The sequence below is a fragment of the Perognathus longimembris genome, chromosome 16 (genome assembly GCF_023159225.1).
Source record: "Perognathus longimembris pacificus isolate PPM17 chromosome 16, ASM2315922v1, whole genome shotgun sequence".
Lineage (NCBI taxonomy): Eukaryota > Metazoa > Chordata > Mammalia > Rodentia > Heteromyidae > Perognathus > Perognathus longimembris.
In genome coordinates this window covers 34,339,276-34,357,330 of record NC_063176.1, presented here as the reverse complement: position 1 = coordinate 34,357,330, position 18,055 = coordinate 34,339,276, and the positions used below count along the sequence as shown (strand labels likewise).

The 18,055-nt window shown below is 38.3% G+C and overlaps 1 protein-coding gene across 4 annotated transcripts in view; it reads right to left on the bottom strand.

Annotated features, from left to right (window-relative positions):
* Atp8a1 (ATPase phospholipid transporting 8A1) overlaps positions 1-18,055 on the bottom strand; it is a 219,798-nt gene that overhangs the window by 176,157 nt on the left and 25,586 nt on the right. Inside the window, exons 1-5 of one of the 4 annotated variants that reach the window (XM_048364486.1) lie at positions 15,199-15,731; positions 14,004-14,118; positions 11,787-11,886; positions 10,969-11,067; positions 6,964-7,009 (exon numbers count right to left, since the gene is read on the bottom strand). In XM_048364486.1, the coding sequence (XP_048220443.1) occupies positions 6,964-7,009; positions 10,969-11,067; positions 11,787-11,886; positions 14,004-14,118; positions 15,199-15,343 (505 nt within the window). In that variant the 5' untranslated portion in view covers positions 15,344-15,731. Of the gene's footprint in view, positions 1-6,963; positions 7,010-10,968; positions 11,068-11,786; positions 11,887-14,003; positions 14,119-15,198; positions 15,732-18,055 lie in introns of those variants that run through there. The other 3 variants (XM_048364485.1, XM_048364487.1, XM_048364488.1) reach the window with 3 other exon arrangements.

The following is an 18,055-nucleotide window of genomic DNA, read 5'->3' as shown; positions in this document are numbered from 1 at the left end:
TACAATTTTCTGTCAGTTAATTAACTTTCTCGAAAGAAAAAAACTAACCCCCCTCTCTGGCCTGACCAAACGATCATTCCATAATTCCCTACAATATGACTTTAGTGTTCATAGTTTTTCAATGTGCCTGTTAAGAAATAGAATCCTACTAAAGAACAATTAAGCATTGTTACTTCTGAAATGCTGGCTTTAGTGAGTATCTCAGTCTGCTCCTCTTTTACGTGGGCACTACTGGTTATTTGATAGGTTTACTCTGTGGCTCCCAGTCTGGTTGAAGCTATCCGTGGCATATTTTCCTTTGCCTTCTATTATTTGCCATCCTGGTCTCACTGCACTGTGCTTCATGATGCCTCTGTTTCCAAAATATACTAGTCACAAGTGGCATTAATTTCACTTTTCTCACCTTGGTTTTCAAATGCCTTCTAAATATGTTCCTAACTTGCCTCTCTATTTTTGTGTGTCCATGCTTTTGACAAAATAGACTATTTATTATTCCCAGCTCATGTCTTCTCACGTCCACTGTAGTGCTCATATCAGTCCTTTGCCCTCAGCGCTGTCTGCCAAAATAATACTCATTCTTCATAAACTTCTCCAGTGACATTTCTGGGTCCCCTATCGAAGTGGGGATGCTCGGTCTAACCGGCACCATCTTGGCCACGTGGTATATAGAGAATTGGGTTTAATTGGGCCATCTTGTCTTCATGGAGGAGGAAGGTGATGTCCTACCTGCCAGGTGATGGGTGTGCCTGAGTTCCTAGAGGCAGGGGTGGGGACTTGGATGATAGGTTATTGGCCCTGTTAGTCCTGTGCCTTAAACTTGGGAGACTGTCAAGTTTCCTGTGATCCTGCTCCCTGAATGGCCCAGACCAGCTCAGGTGCCATCATGTCATGCCTTGTGCTTCTGTCTCTCCTCCAGTCACCATGGCATCCCATTTCAGCTTTCCATTGGAGTTGATCTGGTTAGCTGGTATTGTTTTTCTGCTCTTTCTAACCTCTCTGGCTCTCATGGCTCAGTTTTCTAACAGTGTTAAGTGCATTCACGGGCTACAGATCTTTGTGACAGCTGCCTGGAGATGCTAGCTTACTAATAAAGACTTCCCATTTGACCTTTCAAAATGTGCCGTCTCTGTATCTTGCTGACTGGATTTACCTTACAACACTATATCTCCTTTATGTATCATTTTGCTGCATCTTATCTTTCATTCCATATTATAATTTATTGTATGGCAAGAATGAAGAAGACTTGTTACTTGTTTCTTCCCCGTAAAAGGTTTTATACAAGGATGATGTTCAACAACTGTTCCAAGGTGGGAGAAAACTGGGAGATAATGAGGGAAAGAAATTTCAAAATATTCAAAAAGAAATGTACTCAATTCTTGATTTATGTACATCACCTTTACATTTAAAGAATTCTCTAATTTTGAATCACATCTGTTTTACTCAGGAACTCTAGACATGCAGTTTTATTTGGGTTTGCTAAAAACAGATTGGAGAACACACTCATAGAAGAGGAACATCTTTAAGTGAAAAAACAGAATACAAAGTGTATAAAGTTTGCACATACAGAAAAGGAAGCCAAGAACAAAAGCCAAACTGATATTAGTCCTCTTTCACTTTAACTATACTCCTCAGTTTCTTCCATACTTCTTCCCTCTCTTTGCAATTTTGATTTCTAGCACAAATGAAACACAGTATCACTGTATTTCTCCAAAAATAAATACCTTCTTCCTGTCTAGGGTTATGGTTGATGATTTCTAGCCAGTTCAATTTATATAATCCTAAAATGTACATAATAATCTAAAGACAGAAACTTTCAGATGTCTGCACTTATTTAGACTCCGCATGTAAACTGAAACTCTAGGAAACACTGTTTCCTATAACCACTTGCAGGTCAGCTGATGTCCATGAGGCAGAGTACATGTTCAGGTCCAGTGAGTGGATCACTTGTGGGGGAGACAAAGGAGATGCTGTTTTGATGCCAGGAAAGTGGTGCTATCTTAGGATGCTTAATGTTTAGTGTAACACATATCTTGTATAACACTGACACAGCTGAGCCAGTAAGACTCAAAACTGGCCTTACTTCAGGCTGAATAACCTGGAACATATTTAAGCCACACATTCTGAACATCTTTTTCACAAGACCTTAAAGGTGGAATGGTATTATAGGAGATAATCATGTGCCTAACAGGAAGTCAGGAGCCTTGTTAGTGACTATCAGTCAGTATCAACACTCCAAAAGACGGCCTGTGTGGCTCTAGACAGGAAATTAGAGCTGGAGATGAATACAATTATTTTTAACAATGTGCCTAGTTCACAAGAATGTCACGCTGTTTTTTCTAAAACACTAAATAGCACAACCAAATTGCTTTATTAATGAAGACTTATCTGACACAATACTATCACAATAAAACAGAATGCTACACTAATTGTGGTAATGTGGGCCCTCATTCAAATAGAACATCAAACTAGGTGGTCTAGTTTATCTTCCACATTATCACTTGCAGAATACACACACACACCACACACATACACAAAAACACTCAGGCACGCGTGCGTGCGCGCACACACACACACACAAAAATCCTTTCAGATAATTATTTTAACCTATGATTTGTAAAAGCACTTCTACTCTCACTCTTCAGTTTTGAACTCCATCCTTAACAAAGCCTCTATGTTATGATTTTAGGTAAAACTCCATTTCACTTGAAATACTGGCATGCTCATTAAAACTGAAAGCACAGGTTTCCAATTTAAAAAGAGAACTAGCTCAACCAACACAATGAATTCCTGTGAGGACTGGCTTATAATCACAATTACAAATTTAGAATCTAAAAATGTCTGGAGAAATAAATGTGGCAAAACCCAATTCAAGGAAAACTGTGAGACGTGTGTGTGTGTGTGTGTGTGTGTGTGTTATGTGTGTGTGTGATGTGTATGTGATACATGTGGAGGAGGTATGTTACAAAAACTAAGGTCAAATTCTGAGAAGGAATCTGAGAAAATGCAAGGGAAACCAGGGCACTGTGAGGACGGGAGTGTCCTGGGCTGTGAATAATGAAAGCAGGAAGTGGACACAGGCTACAGCCAGTGGCTCACACCTGTAACCCTAGCTACCCAAGAGTCTGAGAACTGAGAGTCACGGTTTGAAGCCAGCCAAGACTCTTATTGCCAATTAATCTCCAGAAAATCAGAAGTGGCACTGTGGCTCAAAGTGGTAGAGATAGTGTTCAGGCCCAGAGTCCAAGCCCCATGACTGACGAAAAAAAAAACCCACAAAAAGGTGGACACAGTCTTTTGTTCCTGGAGGCAAAGCAAGGATAAGACAACGACTTTGACAGAGAAGGTAAAAGTGGCAAGTATTTCCACAACACTAGTGTTTTCTTAGCGCCTATGAAACAGTATGGGAAACAGAGTTATAAAATTACTGGGGCTTTTTTACCCTGTTCTCACCCTAGGCAATTGATTTCTGAGGTGGCTACACATCTCTGAGAAGTGCTTCATTTGCCACATGTGCCTAGAGCACTTGCTAAGGCAGGACATAGGCTGGGAGCTATCAGAAATGGGAAGATGAACAAAGGTGACTTAAGAGGCTGGCTCTGTCCTTGGAAATGTTCTCACTTTAGGATGTACAATCACATGTCAACAACAATAACAACAAAACAACAGGAGCAAAGCGAAAGAGTCAGCATTCTTTGAGTAGAAGAGACCACAAAGCTCATCTGGGCTCCTTCAAGTTCCTCGACTTCTGTATTACTCTGAAGTGAGATGTTGAAAATAAAAGTCCAATTTTCCACATATATCTCCAAGACAATAAGACAGAAGTATCCCCCATACACACCAAAAACTAAGTTGAAGAATGAGCTCAAATATAAAACCTGTCTGAATTTTGAGTTAAGCCTTAACCCACAATTTTGTTCATTAAAAATGAGGTGCCTGGCAGGCTCCAATCTATGGTTAAAGAGTTGGAGATGGTGGAAATAAATCACAAATTTATATTTCTGTAGTCTCTAAGGAATGCTAGCACAAAAAAGTCTCTAGTGCCTTCTGGCAAAATACAGAGAGAAAAACATTCATTTCTATAAGAAGATAGAAGTGCTAATATTTGAATCTGAGAGAAAAAGCCTCTTTCTGATTATGTAGCCTTGGCAAACATTTAGAAAATAAAATTCTAAGTTTAATTCTTTAAAGCCCTGTCAAAAATACCAATTACCTGTCATAAATATCCCCCTTCCAACTCCACACATCACCCAGTATGGCTTCAGTTCAGGAAAGTAATTGAATTTCATTCTGACCTAATGACAACAGATGGCTATTGGCGTTACTTGACAGCAAGCAGTATCCTCCTATCCAAACAGTTTGATTACCTCCCTTCTATGGCTAACCAAGCACACCAATGCTCAAAGAGGCAAAGATCAAAACAAGGAAGAAATTAATCTCTTAGAAAACCATTACAAGTACCCACCTAAAAGTCATAATTTCTAGAATATGAAATTTCCAAAGTATTTTTCTTGGGAGGGGAAAAAAAGGTTTTTATGGCTGAATCCCAATATTTCACCTTTGAAGTGAGTTTTCCACACCCTTTGCCTAGAAACCTTCCCTCTCACTTGTCTATCCTTCACTTTTAGCCTTAGAAGAAACCTTGTTATTCTACAAAGGGGATGAATGAACTAAGACCAATAGTGGAGAATGATTTTTTTTCTCTGAAGGGAGCACTTGGGGGTGTGGCTCAGTGCCCAGGAAGTTACAGCACCTGTACTGTGGCCTCCAATCATATGATTAGGCTCTCTTGACTTCTTGGGCTGAGACTTGAAAATAAACAACTGCCACTCTCTGAAGATAGGAGCTGCCTATATTATGCATTACACAAATATTGACATGTTTCTGTTTCAAAAGCCGTTACTAAATATTCTGAGCAACATGGCAATAAATGCTATCGCTGTATACTGTCCCAATACTTGAAACATCTGGATTTTTTTCACCCTTTAATTATCACAATTGTCCTGCACATGTAAACTCCTGTGATAGCTTTGTCTCAAAACACTGTCCCCCACTCCTGATTCTTTGCATCTCCATCCTGGACCAAATGTTTGCTCTGTCTCTTTAAATAGTTACTCAGTACATTAAAAAATAGTTGACATTTCCTTGGTTTGGCATTCAGTAAAACCTGACCTCAGTCTACTTTTTAAATCACATATGTGTTTACTTCCCATGCAAATCTCCTTTTTACATGGTATTCTACTGACATGGTATTCTACTGTCAGTAGATCAGAGGGTCTTCATCCTCTCTGATCAAGGTCCCTTCTCCCTTTTTTCTCTCAGCCTCCAAGAAAAATGCTTCCCTCACATCTCTGCAGAACTCAAGAGCTAGGTCGATATGCCATGATTTTCTCTCCTTTCTAATTTCTAATGCATTGGACAGAGGTCACACTATTTATCACAAATGTCATGCTGGGACTAGGTAGCCAAATTCTTCATCTCCCACACAAATCATCTTTTACTTAGTAAGTACCTCATGTGTTGTTACTCCCTGTACCTATCTCAACAAATAAGTATCTAAGATTCCTCCTTATTATTCTGTAGAATATATTCCTACTCTTCTAAGATTTCTAATTATTTTTATTATATCCCATAATAAGTCTCTAAGTAAGTATTCTATAAAAAAATGTAGGGTAATAAATATACTTTCCTCAACTGTGTAAAGAAAAAAAACCTGCACGTTTATGTTTGGTGTAAACCAACTGAACAACTCAGGGGAGGGGAGGGGAAGAGGGAGGGGAAGGGGGAATGAGGCAGGAGGTAACAAACAGTACAAGAAATGTATCCAATGCCTAACGTATAAAACTGTAGCCTCTCCGTACATCACTTTGACAATAAAAAAATAAATTACAAGTTTAAGGCCCTTGGTGAGAAGTATTGAAAAAGAAGCTGATGTCATTTATAGGGACCCATAAAATAATAGTCATGTTAGGCACTGGGGGCTCATACCTGTAATCCTAGCTACTCGGCGGGCTGAGATCTAAGGATTGTGGTTTGAAGCCACTTGGCAGGAAAGTTCATGAGACTCTTATCTGCAACTAACCACCAGGAAAACAACAACAACAACAACAACAACAAAAACAAAACTGTTCCTCGAAGTGGTAGGGTGCTAGCCTTGAGTGAAAAAGCTCAGGGACAGCACCTAGGCCCTGAGCTCAAGCTCCATGATCAACAACAATACCTAGCCATCTAGAAACACTTTTTAATCAGTGGATAATCCTGGCAGTCATTGCTGATCCTCATCACATGAGAGAACTTGTGAGGGAAATGACACTTTCAGAGGGAACAAGCTCAGGGATAGAGTAAGATATCTGCTTTCAAAATTCCTGGGTATTTTTTTTTTTAATCTGAGCATATTATGGTCTTTTTCCTTATGCTAAAGGTCATTTTGGTTTGGGTTGTGTCAAAATGAAACCCACACAAAAAGTGCCATGCCAAAATGCCATGTACTTCCCAGAGGCTGGCCTGGTTTTAGTCTTTTTAAAAATTATTATTATTGCTAGGTTATGTTTCATCTGCATTGATAACTCAGAGTAATCACAATGCAGTGTTTATCCGAGTAATGTCTACTTATTTTCAATAAATCCTTTCAAGAGAAATACCATGGGTCTCAAAACAACAAGAACAACAACAGCAAAGACAGATATTTTACAGCTTTTAACATTGAAGACTCGAAGCACAGTATTCAGAAGTCCATTGCTAGGAGGCACTTAAATATATTAAAACTTGACTTTCAAAAGTGTTATCACTGCATATCACTCCAATGTGATTTTAAGTGTCATGCTAATAAGTGCTACAAAGCAAGAAGCAAGCTACCCTGGAAGAGATACACAGTATTTCCAATCAAAATATACTTAATTAAAGAGATGTATAGGTCTGATTATGAGAGCACATGACAAGTAGAGGAGTAAGATGTAAAATTCCTACCTTGTGTCTGTTTCTTGTTCACAGCATTATCAGCTTTATGGCGTTTCTACAGTTCAAAAAGAAAAAAAATTACAATGAAAAAAATGGATGAGACTAAGAAACTATCCCAGCAATACCCTCACTTAGGCTCCTGGTTCTGTGTCTGCTATAAATGTGCATAGAGAGGGCACTGCAAGGGGAAGGAGAAGAGAGCACTCAAGCCTAAGATCACTGTCCACAGCAGCTTCACATTTCCCTTCTGGAGCACAGGCTGTGTGCCTCTCAAGGAGCATACACCAACACAAAGGTAGATTGAAAAATGTAATGGACTAAAAAAAAAGGCTGTTTTAATCTGGTGCTTCAGTACTTAAAAAAAAAAGACTGCTCAAAATAATTACCTACAATAAGCCACATCTAATAAATGGTACTGAAATATTTTCAGCTTGTTAGGAAATTCCTTATCTAATTAAGATGAGTACTTCCTCTATAATTTAATGCCACGCTGATGTCTGTCAATGACTAGAACCAAATACACCTACCATTTTCATACTTCATACAGCTTCTCTTTTCACTGATCCTCAAAATTCCACCCCCCCCACCACCACTTCAAACACAAGCCACTGAATCATAGGGTCCTATTTCCTTTCTCTTCAAAGTTGTCTACAAAATTGCACAGTGAACAGGTGAGTTTGTCTAAGTCTAGGCAGGTGAGTTTGAAGAGTTACATAAGCCAAGGTTTTCATAGCAGTGAGTAAGAGAATGAAACAAGGGAAGAGGAAAGGTGAGAATTTGAGTGGCCAAGTGAAACTCTCTTGTATAGTTCATCTGGCGGTTATTCACGGTTTCTGTCTAAACTTACAGTATTGAGTATAACACATCAGACTCCATTAACGTTTCATAAAAGTAACTAATAACCCTTTCTCAAAGATTCTGTCAAATCCAAGGTCAAACTTAGTTGTGTGTATCTAACTATAATATAAGTTAGGACAAATATAAAACAAAGGTTTTCATTGAGAAAAGAAACGGGGTTTAGAAGCTTGGTGCATTTCTAGAAGAAATGTGCAGAGTAGTATATGAGTACTTCCTCTGAGTCACAATGCACTACCAAAGAGGGGATGGAGTAAAAATAATTTCTGACAGTGTAAACTCGGTCGTCCATCCAAACTGTAAACCACTCAACGGCATCAAAAGCAAATGGAGCATTCATTAAACCTTTGGGAGTATTGTTGACAATGGTTCTTACAATAACCACCCAGGAACACCCTATCATTTTTCCTTCATATGAAACACGCATTACTTACATATACTAATGTAGACATTTCATATGCCTGTGTTTTTTGTTTCTAAAATAAAGTGTGCCTTTCCAGAAAAATGTGTAGAGAATATAATTATAAAATTCAAAAGGTACTATTTTTTTTGCTCTTGTTGTTTCTTTGGTAACAAAGATCATGAGAAAAGTGAGAAGTAATTCAAGATTTGGCCCCAAATTAATATTCCAAGGTAAATGTAGATATCAAAGGAGATGCAAATGTCTCCAAAATAAGGCACCTCTATGACAGGTGATGTGTAGACTTTCAACTGAAGGGGACAAATAAAAGCTTATTGGTGGAACATTTCACTTGAAACAAGAAACTTAAGCTGGGTGAAACTTAAGGCGGTCTTGGATGTTACTTTCCATCTGCAGAGAATTCTTACACCGAAAGCATCTCTCCTTAACTCCCTCTTCGTCCCTGGAATAAATTAATTGTCAGAAACCCATGTGCTGGCTATACAACAAGATCTAGACTGAAATCTACAGCTACAGAGAGATAACATCTAATTTTGTCTCATAAAGGCATCATTCCTCCCAAAACTAATAGTTTAGAAAAAAAGTAGTTATTCTATGAGTGTATCTCCACTATCCTGTAATCAAAATTCATTCAATATCACTGACAGCTAGTGAATAATTTAATATGATCAAGGAGAGCTAGTGAATTTTTTAATATTATGGAAGTTCAATTGAGAGTGTAGCAATAAACTGCAATGTATAAAAAGCACCATAAACTTCAGGATACGTTAGTATGAGATGCTGATTTTCAGAAATTTAATTTTCCCAATAACTTCTAGAGTTTCATTTAAAGGAAAGGATGCTAAAGTTTACAGAGATCATGTAACTTGTCCAACAAAGTGAGAAAATAAAAATTCCTTTTTCTGGAAGCCCTTTTCTCCTTGGGCATTTCTTATCAGAAATGTCCAGCTTTTCCACCTGTACTTTGGGCCTCTCATCTCCTCTCTCCACTGTGGTGCCATGATGAGATTCATCACGGCTTAGTCCCTGGCCTTCCTCACTTCTGACTCTACGTCATCTTTAACTGTTTCATACCAATATACAAAAATTGGTGTTCAGATCAAGAGGTTCTTCTGAGTTTCCTAGCTATATATCTAAGTTCTTTGACCTTTCTCTTAGATACACTCAAAAGCATCTCAAACCATGTCAAAATTTCTCCGCTAGTGAATCCCATGAAGTACATCATTTCCAAGCAGGAGGACCTGTTTATACATTATACAGTCATAGACTAACCATCAGAGCTACTCTTAGCCACTAGCATGTTTTTGAGACTGCTGATCTAAACACTGAATGACCCTTCCTAATGCGCCTTGTAATGTGGCGGCTTGACGCACACCCTCTTTGTTAGTAATGTTTATGAAATAATAGTAATGTTCATGAAATTTTAAATCAGAGCTTCCTAAACACTTCATCAGCCTTTGCTCACAACTCACCACCTTATTATGGTTTGATAGAAGATCACTTTGGATTTATAAAGAAGTATTTTATTGTATTGCAAGTCCTGGGGCTTGGGACTCAGGGCCTGAGCACTGTCCCTGGCTTATTTTTGCTCAAGGCTAGCACTCTACCTCTTGAGCCACAGCACCACTTCTGGCTTTTTCTGTTTATGTGGTACTGAGGAGTTGAACCCAGGGCTTCATACATGCTAGGCAAGCACTCTACTGCTAAGATACATTTCCATCCCCAAAGAAGTATTTTAAAACAATATTCAAAAACAACAACAACACATTGTTGGCTCCCGCAAGTAAGACAGTTAAAACAGAGGGGAAAAAACAGAGGGGGAAAAAAAGTCCCATTTTATTTTGGGGAATTTATCTTATAAAGGGGAAACTGACTTCCCCTTTCTCTACTAATCGAGAACATTAAAAATAACACTTTCTTTTTACTAAAATAAGTGGAAAGGAAACTCAGAACTACTAAAATAACATAAGAAGAAATTGAAGGCCTTTCATAAAGTGAAAAGTCATGGTACTTAAGTTTATAAATGACCGGGTAACTTGAGGAGGTGGCTGGAATTGGACAAATGGGGAGGAAAACAATGGAAGAGGTGACACTGATCAAGATGCATTGCACATGCTGAATTCAAACCCCTTTGTTTAACTACCTGAATATTTTTTAAATAACAAAAATAGTTTCAAATGAAGAATGCAAAAAACTTCACGGAACAAATCATTTCCTTGAAAATAATGTTCAAATGTAGTTCTCTCTTCAAGCAAATTATTATTTCAACTAACCATTTTCCCTGCCTGTTCTAGAATTTGAACTCAGGGCCTGGGCACTGTCTCTGAACTTTTGTGCTCATGGCTAGTACTCTATAACTTTAGCCACAGCTCTAAATCCAGCATTTGGATGGTGCATTGAAGAGTCTCATGAACTTTCCAGCTTGGGGTAGCTTTGAACTTTAATCCTCAGATCTCAGCCTCCTGAGTAGCTAGGATTATAGATGTGAGCCATTGGTGTTGGGTTCCACATTCCAATCAACTTCTATTCTCAAACTACAAATACAAGAGAACACTGCCCCTTAATGTCAATGTAATCTACTAGGAATTAACTTTGGTGGTAGGACCATATTCTCTATATGTTTAAAATGAATAGGAAGTTTTAACAGCCTGTACTATGAATGAACTAACTTTAGAAAAAAAAGATTATTTTCATATGTATAGGAATCAATTATACTAATGAAAACTTTCAATACTTACAATATCTTCTATTATCTCTTTGACAGCTGCCACAGCTAAAATAAATAAGAGAGGAACCAGTGTTGTATAACGACCTGTTGGTGACACATCAGGTATTTGCTATTTGAAGAAGAAAAAAAAAACAAGAGAAATTCGATGAGAAACAGAGTATTTATAATAAATCTAAAACCAACAAAATCCTAATGCCTTCTAAAGTAGGGGATTAAATAAATAATTTAAAAATAAATATTATTAGCCATATAGTAAAACAAATAACTAAAATATCTTAGAAACACAATGAATAGCTAGGAAAATGTCTCCTGATTATTATAGGGACAATGTAGATAATAAAATAATACATGCTATACAATCCTTTTTGTTATCTATGATAATCCATAAAGAGTGGTAGCCAGGGTGAAAGCAAGACTACAGGGATCTATATTCAAATGCTGTTATCTTTGATGGTAGAAGAAAAAATTTACTTTTTTCTTTATGCTTAGCTGTTTTGTAGCTTTTTCTTTTTCTTTTTGTAAATGAATACAGGCTATATTTTAATAAAATATTTTTTCCGAAACATTTGTTATAATGAATTCATTTTTATTTTGGTAGTACCGAGGATTAGAACCAGGGCTTTACTCTTACATTAAAAGAAAAAACACAAACTCATCCGACAATCCCAAAGGCTTGAATTGGCAATAGAATGTCTCCATTGCTTGCAGTAGTCACAGAAAAACTATGGGCCAAAACCAGCTCGGTTTTCCACAGGGAAGGGTCATGGGCTTAACAAAAACCTTTCCTAGTATTTGACTTTGAATGAACGTTTTAAGATATGACTTTACCTGAAGCAGTGCAATAAAGAGAAAAAATGAATTGGCAGCTCTTCTGAACTGTGAGTAGAGAAATCTTGGAAGGAATGTGATTATGTTGTACTTTGCAGTGCTAGAAAACAAAAAGTACCATAAAACTTAATTACTCAGCAATGAGCACCCACACTTAGAAAGTTCTGTTAGACACTACATTAAAAAAATAGTAGATAATGACTCTTTGTGCACTATGTCAAATTTGGAGAATATTGCAAGGAATCATTAACTTAAATGAAGAAGTGGAAAGAAATGGCAAAATAAAGGCTAGCAAATAAATCCCTCTGGTTTTATTGTTTGTACAAGATCATAATCCTCTGGCCAATTACTCTGCTTAACAATAGTAGAAGTAGAGGCATAAAATTCCATTGTGTATATGTACCACATTTTCGTGATACATTCATCTACTGAGGGGCATCTGGGTTGGTTCCATATTTTAGCTATGACAAATTGTGCTGCGATGAACATTGTTGTGCAGGTGAATTTAGTGTGTTCTTGTTTGTGGTCTTTTGGGTAGATGCCCAAAAGTGGGGCTGCTGGGTTATATGGGAGCTCTATATTTAGCCTTCTGAGGAATCTCCATACCGCTTTCCAGAAGGGCTGAACCAGTTTACATTCTCACCAGCAATGAAGTAGGCCTCATCAGAAAGAATGACACTGCCCCATTAGTAAGGAAATGGAAGGACTTGGAAAAAATTATACTAAGTGAAGCGAGCCAGACCCAAAGAAACATGGACTCTATGGTCTCCCTCATAGGGAATAACTAGCACAGGTTTAGGCTAGTCACAGCAGAGGATCACAAGAGCCTAATAGCTATGCCCTTATGAATGCATAAGATGACGCTAAGTGAAATGAACTCTATGTTATGGAAACGACCGTTATATCACTGCTGTAATTACTTTCAACATGCCATGTGAAACTGTAGCTTCTATTGTTGATGATCCTCTTGTATCCCCATTCCTGTAGTTGTACCCGCACTATCACTGTATCTTATTTGAGTACACAGGAAACTGTATATACTGGTATTAGAACTAGGGAAGTGAAAGGGAATATCAAAATCAAGAGACAAAGGATAAAAAGACAAAGGACTCCCAAAGCAATACTTGCAAAACCATTTGGTGTAAACCAACTGAACAACTCATGGAGGGAGAGGGAGAGTGGGAGTGCGGAGGGGGGAATGAGGGAAGAGGTAACACACATTACAAGAAATGTACCTAAGGCCTAACGTATGAAACTGTAACCTCTCTGTACATCACTTTGACAATAAATAAGAAAAAAAAAACAAACAATACTAGCAGTAGCTTTCAAGTAAGGGCAGCTTTAGGTAAGAAGTTACTAATATATTAAGAGATACCACATTAAGACAAAAAAAATGCCAGCAATTTGAACAGACAGAGCATATCTTCCTGGGCAACTTCAGATGAATGAAATTTCCCAGGGTTCAGCTTCTGTCTTCAAGGCTACTTTAGCTAGGAATGCAGCAAAGACTACATACCACAAACAGTCAGGAAGACATGGCCACTTTGATAGTTGAAACAGACAGCTCTTCCTCTCAGTTGTGAAATAGAAGAGAGATTAAAGGATACACTACTTCATACCTCATACTTTCTAAACTAGTCTTACCCAAGAATTCCAAGTTGTAAATATTAATTTGAAATGGCACCCATAAATCTAGAAATGATGAACTGGAGAAATTATGACGTTTCTGTCCACTTTAGTGACTAGTGCTTACATAGGCACGTTTTATACTATTGTTAGGAAACAACAAAAAAAATACAGTGCACAATAAGTCTCACAGCTTTCTATTCCTAAATTTCACAACTACCAAGAAAAAAATACTTAAAGGCTATTTAGTCAAAAATAAATAAAGCAAAAAGTTCTTGGTATAGGATTCAAAGATGTTTCTAAAATGTTAAAACTTGTTAACCAAAACCAACACGCTGTTCTGTCAACAGCTTTAGAAAAATCACATTTACCTGTGAATAGATTTAGTTATTTGGTCTCTTTACACAGTACTGGTAGAATTTGGATGTACCTTCCTTATTAATATTCATTACTGGACAAAAGATTTAGAAACAGCAGAACTTGTACTGTCATCAAATACTACTGAACTGAAATCTCCTTATTAGCATTTTCATTCTGCTCGTCCAGCTCTGGGTGGATGGTGTTCCTATGGCACTCTTTGGCACTTCTTACCTGACATGGTTATTGCAGAACTTTGTCAGCTGGGGCTGGTTGATGAATATAGTCCTGACTTCCTCCTGATCAGCCAATGAGGTCTTCTCTGAAACATCATCCGTCTTCTCATAACCTTCAAAAGAGACAGTCTTTTTATTTGGTGAGAAATGCTTCATTCTATTACCCAGAACAAACACCCATTTCATATCTATTCTGCAATGTAAAATCCGATTTTAAAAACCACATACTTTCCTTTTTTTGTTGTTGGTGTTGGTCATGGGGCTTGAACTCTAGACCTGGGCACTGTCCCTGACCTCTTCAGCTCAAGGCTAGTGCTCTACCACTTGAGCCACAGCACCACTTCCAACACACGCTGTCCTTTGTCTTGTTCATTTTCTAACAATATTTCAATTAGGTTTAAACTGTACCACTGAAGTCACATAAAAATGGACTCATTTAAAAAAATAACATCTCTTATAAGTATCTCTAAAGCTCTAAAATTATAACATAACTTCTCATATGTAGTTAATAGATAACAATAAATTTTAAAATAATAATCTTAACTAATAAAAAAGCTTAAAAATAAATAACTTGAGACCGACTTACATGAGACCTTAGATTAAACTAATATAAAAATGTAATTCTACACAGGGAACATTCTTCTGTTTTTTGGAGGGGGATGAAAACAGAAAAGAGAACAATATTAAAGTTTAAATACGTAACTGTCACCATAGTCTATCTTACTGTGGTTGTCTAATCATTCTGGCAATTAGGATTTATGTTCCTAAAGGACTATTATGTTTCTTAAGATCATTTCAAGACATTTCTTTGGAACAGTGCAATAGATTCAATGCAATCATTGGAACAATGAAATAGATTCAATCGAGTGCTTTACTGCAATATTCTCAACTGTTCTTTAAGTGACCTAAAAATTCTTCAAGAACTGATAATGAACTGAAAGCAGTTCAAACTGCTTATTGTACTTCCTAGTGAAGCTTAAATGAGGATGGATTAAGTCAATCTCTGACTCTTTTGCTAGAAGGGATGCTGACACTATCTGAAAAGTCCACTTTTTCTTGTCTTTTCCTCTTCAACAACTCCCATAAGATCTGCTGACATGCGGTCTCCTCTCTAGCTCCATAATGTCAGTTAGTGAAGCCCTTCAGAGTCCCAAAGCCCTCTGGACTTCCTTTTCCTCCAGCAAAAGACTCACCGGGTTTTGTTGCTGCCTGTTTATGAGTCAGTCTCCCCCTGCTAGAATAGGAATTCCGTGGGGCTGTGGGTGATGTGTTGTTCATCTTCCTAACACCAGCCAACAAATAGTGGGTATTCAACAAATGTCTGCTCAAGAAATACATGCCAAATGACCAAGTCTTAGTTCATTGGCCGTTATTTTGAGGGCAGGCAAAAGCTTTGCCACCCACTGATAAAGACACCAGACAGACAAGAGCTAGTAAGAGATGGTAAAAGAAAAGATGTCTGTGGGATACAGATACCATTTGAAGCCAGAGAATCACTGAGATGTTCTATGAAGTTAAAGGCCAGAGCAGAGCCGGGGGGATGAAAAGCACGAATGCTGATTACTGTTTTCCCTGTGTTATTGAAGCACAGTGATGGGGGAGAACTCTGAAGCCCATTCTCTAATAGCAAACCACTGAGAGCTTTTCAGGGTGAGAGTTGTATTTCACTCACAGCATCTGGAAAATCACATGAATCCAAATTAGATCCTCCCACCCCCATCTTATAGTTTTTTTTATTTTTTTTATTTTTTTATTTTTTTGGCCAGTCCTGGGCCTTTGGACTCAGGGCCTGAGCACTGTCCCTGGCTTCTTCCCGCTCAAGGCTAGCACTCTGCCACCTGAGCCACAGCGCCGCTTCTGGCCGTTTTCTGTATATGTGGTGCTGGGGAATCGAACCTAGGGCCTCGTGTATCCGAGGCAGGCACTCTTGCCACTAGGCTATATCCCCAGCCCCTATAGTTTTTAGATACATTCAGTTTTTACCAATAATCACATGGGTAGTGATGGTCTATCGCCACATAAAAGCTTTTGTCCTCTTGGTTTGTGCCTTCAAAATTTCATAAATGGATTTTCCAAAGAGGCATAGAAACTTAACCAAATTTTTTAAATATCATTTATTAGATCAATCTCCATGATAACACCAGACCAGCATATAGTGTTTGTGATCAATTGTTTAGACAAGAGAGCTTCAAGAAAACCAGCTCTGATCTGATCTCTACTCCGTTGAGTGATGTCCTTGGGTGGCCTAGCCTTCAGATGACCTCAGCTGAGGCATGAAGGATCAGGGCTCAGGAAACATCACTAGCCCTCTGTTCATCTTAGCTAAGAAGTTAGAGATTAGGCCTCACCAGACAATCCACTTACATTGGGTCAATTGCAGAGAGCTGAATATCTCATCTCCCCCTCACCTCAATTCATACTAATGAATGTCTACTCCCAGGACAAGGGAACTTGAATCAACCCTTTCCCTTATAGGGGGAAAAATTGAAACAATCTTAATGGATTAGCAAGGTCCCAATGAATGTCAGATAGCAAGGGACTTCTAAAGACAATACCAGGCTGGGGATATGGTCTAGTGGCAAGAGTGCTTGCCTCATATACATGAAGCCCTGGGTTCGATTCCCCAGCACCACATATACAGAAGGCAGCCAGAAGTGGCGCTGTGGCTCAAGTGGCAGAGTGCTAGCCTTGAGCAAAAAGAAGCCAGGGACAGCACTCAGGCCCTGAGTCCAAGACCCAGAACTGGGAAATAAATAAATAAATAAATAAATAAATAAACTAAATAAATAAATAAAAGACAATACCAAAAAGAGAGGGTAGGCCTAGACTGGGAATCTGTTCACCTAAGTAGGAATATTAAAAACCTAGATGTTTCTAGGCTCAGGATACTGCAGCTGCTGAAAGCTTCCTTCACATAGGCACTATGGAAAAGCCTGGGAAAATGGTGTTGAAGCTGAAATTATGGAGAATTCTTACAGTCTGGTATGTCCTGACCAGATGTATATTATGAGAGGGAGCTATGTACCAAAAGCAAGCAGTGAGAGCTTTAGCCAATGAGAGATGACAGGCATCTTTCTCTGACTTCTCAAGCATATTAGGGCTTCTAGGAACTTGCAGCGACATGGAGACCTGACAGGGACCTGCAGCCACGCTCCGCTAAGGATGTCTGGAGACCAGAGTTGGCAAGTATTACCATGCTCACTGCAGCTGATTTCCTGATGAATCCTAGCTCCAGCAGTGAGCAATCTAATCACTCCTCGTGGGTATTCTCATGAAGAAAGCTCGGGGAAAGACCTGCATTTTTGCTAAGCTGGAAAGTAAGAGTTAATGACTATTATACTTTGAACAACTAATCTTACTAATCTAATTGTAGAAAGAAGCAAGTTACTCCTGTAAATTCCATGGAAAAACAAGGTCCTTTTATGCAAGTGAGTGAAGTCATATTTGGGAGCAGTGACTAGCAATCTTTCGAGTAGTGACTAACAATTTAGATCACAACTTCTTCACTTAGACATGAAAACATATTCCCTACCTGCAAATTATTACCTACTCAACATGCACCGCACAAACTTTTTAAGTTTCTATTTTTCTGTATTACTATTTTTTTTTGTAATTCACCATCTTCATCAGCCATGATGGCCACATGAAGAGCTTTGACTTCATTAGTTACTGGTACATAATGATGGTACAATGGGGAGAATCCTCAGAGAAGGCAAAATTAAGACGGCACCAGTATTATTTCTTCCCACTTACATGGTTCTGTTTTTGCTTTCAGGCAGGAAATGATATTCCTTAAGATTATTTTTTCTGAATTCATAGAAAATGTTTAAATAAGTCATTGATCAACCAGTCCTGACTCCTAAGGACCACTGAGAACTGAGTTGCTTTTTCCAAACAGCAGAGGAGGGATGAGCAAAGCCCTGGCTCTAGTCTTCCAGGCTAGGCTCCATCAGAAGTCTTCTATGTCCTAAAGCCATGTTCAAGGTGAAGCCTGCTAAGAGGAAGAAATTTATCATGATCCCAATTATCACTCTGAAGTATTCCTCTTCC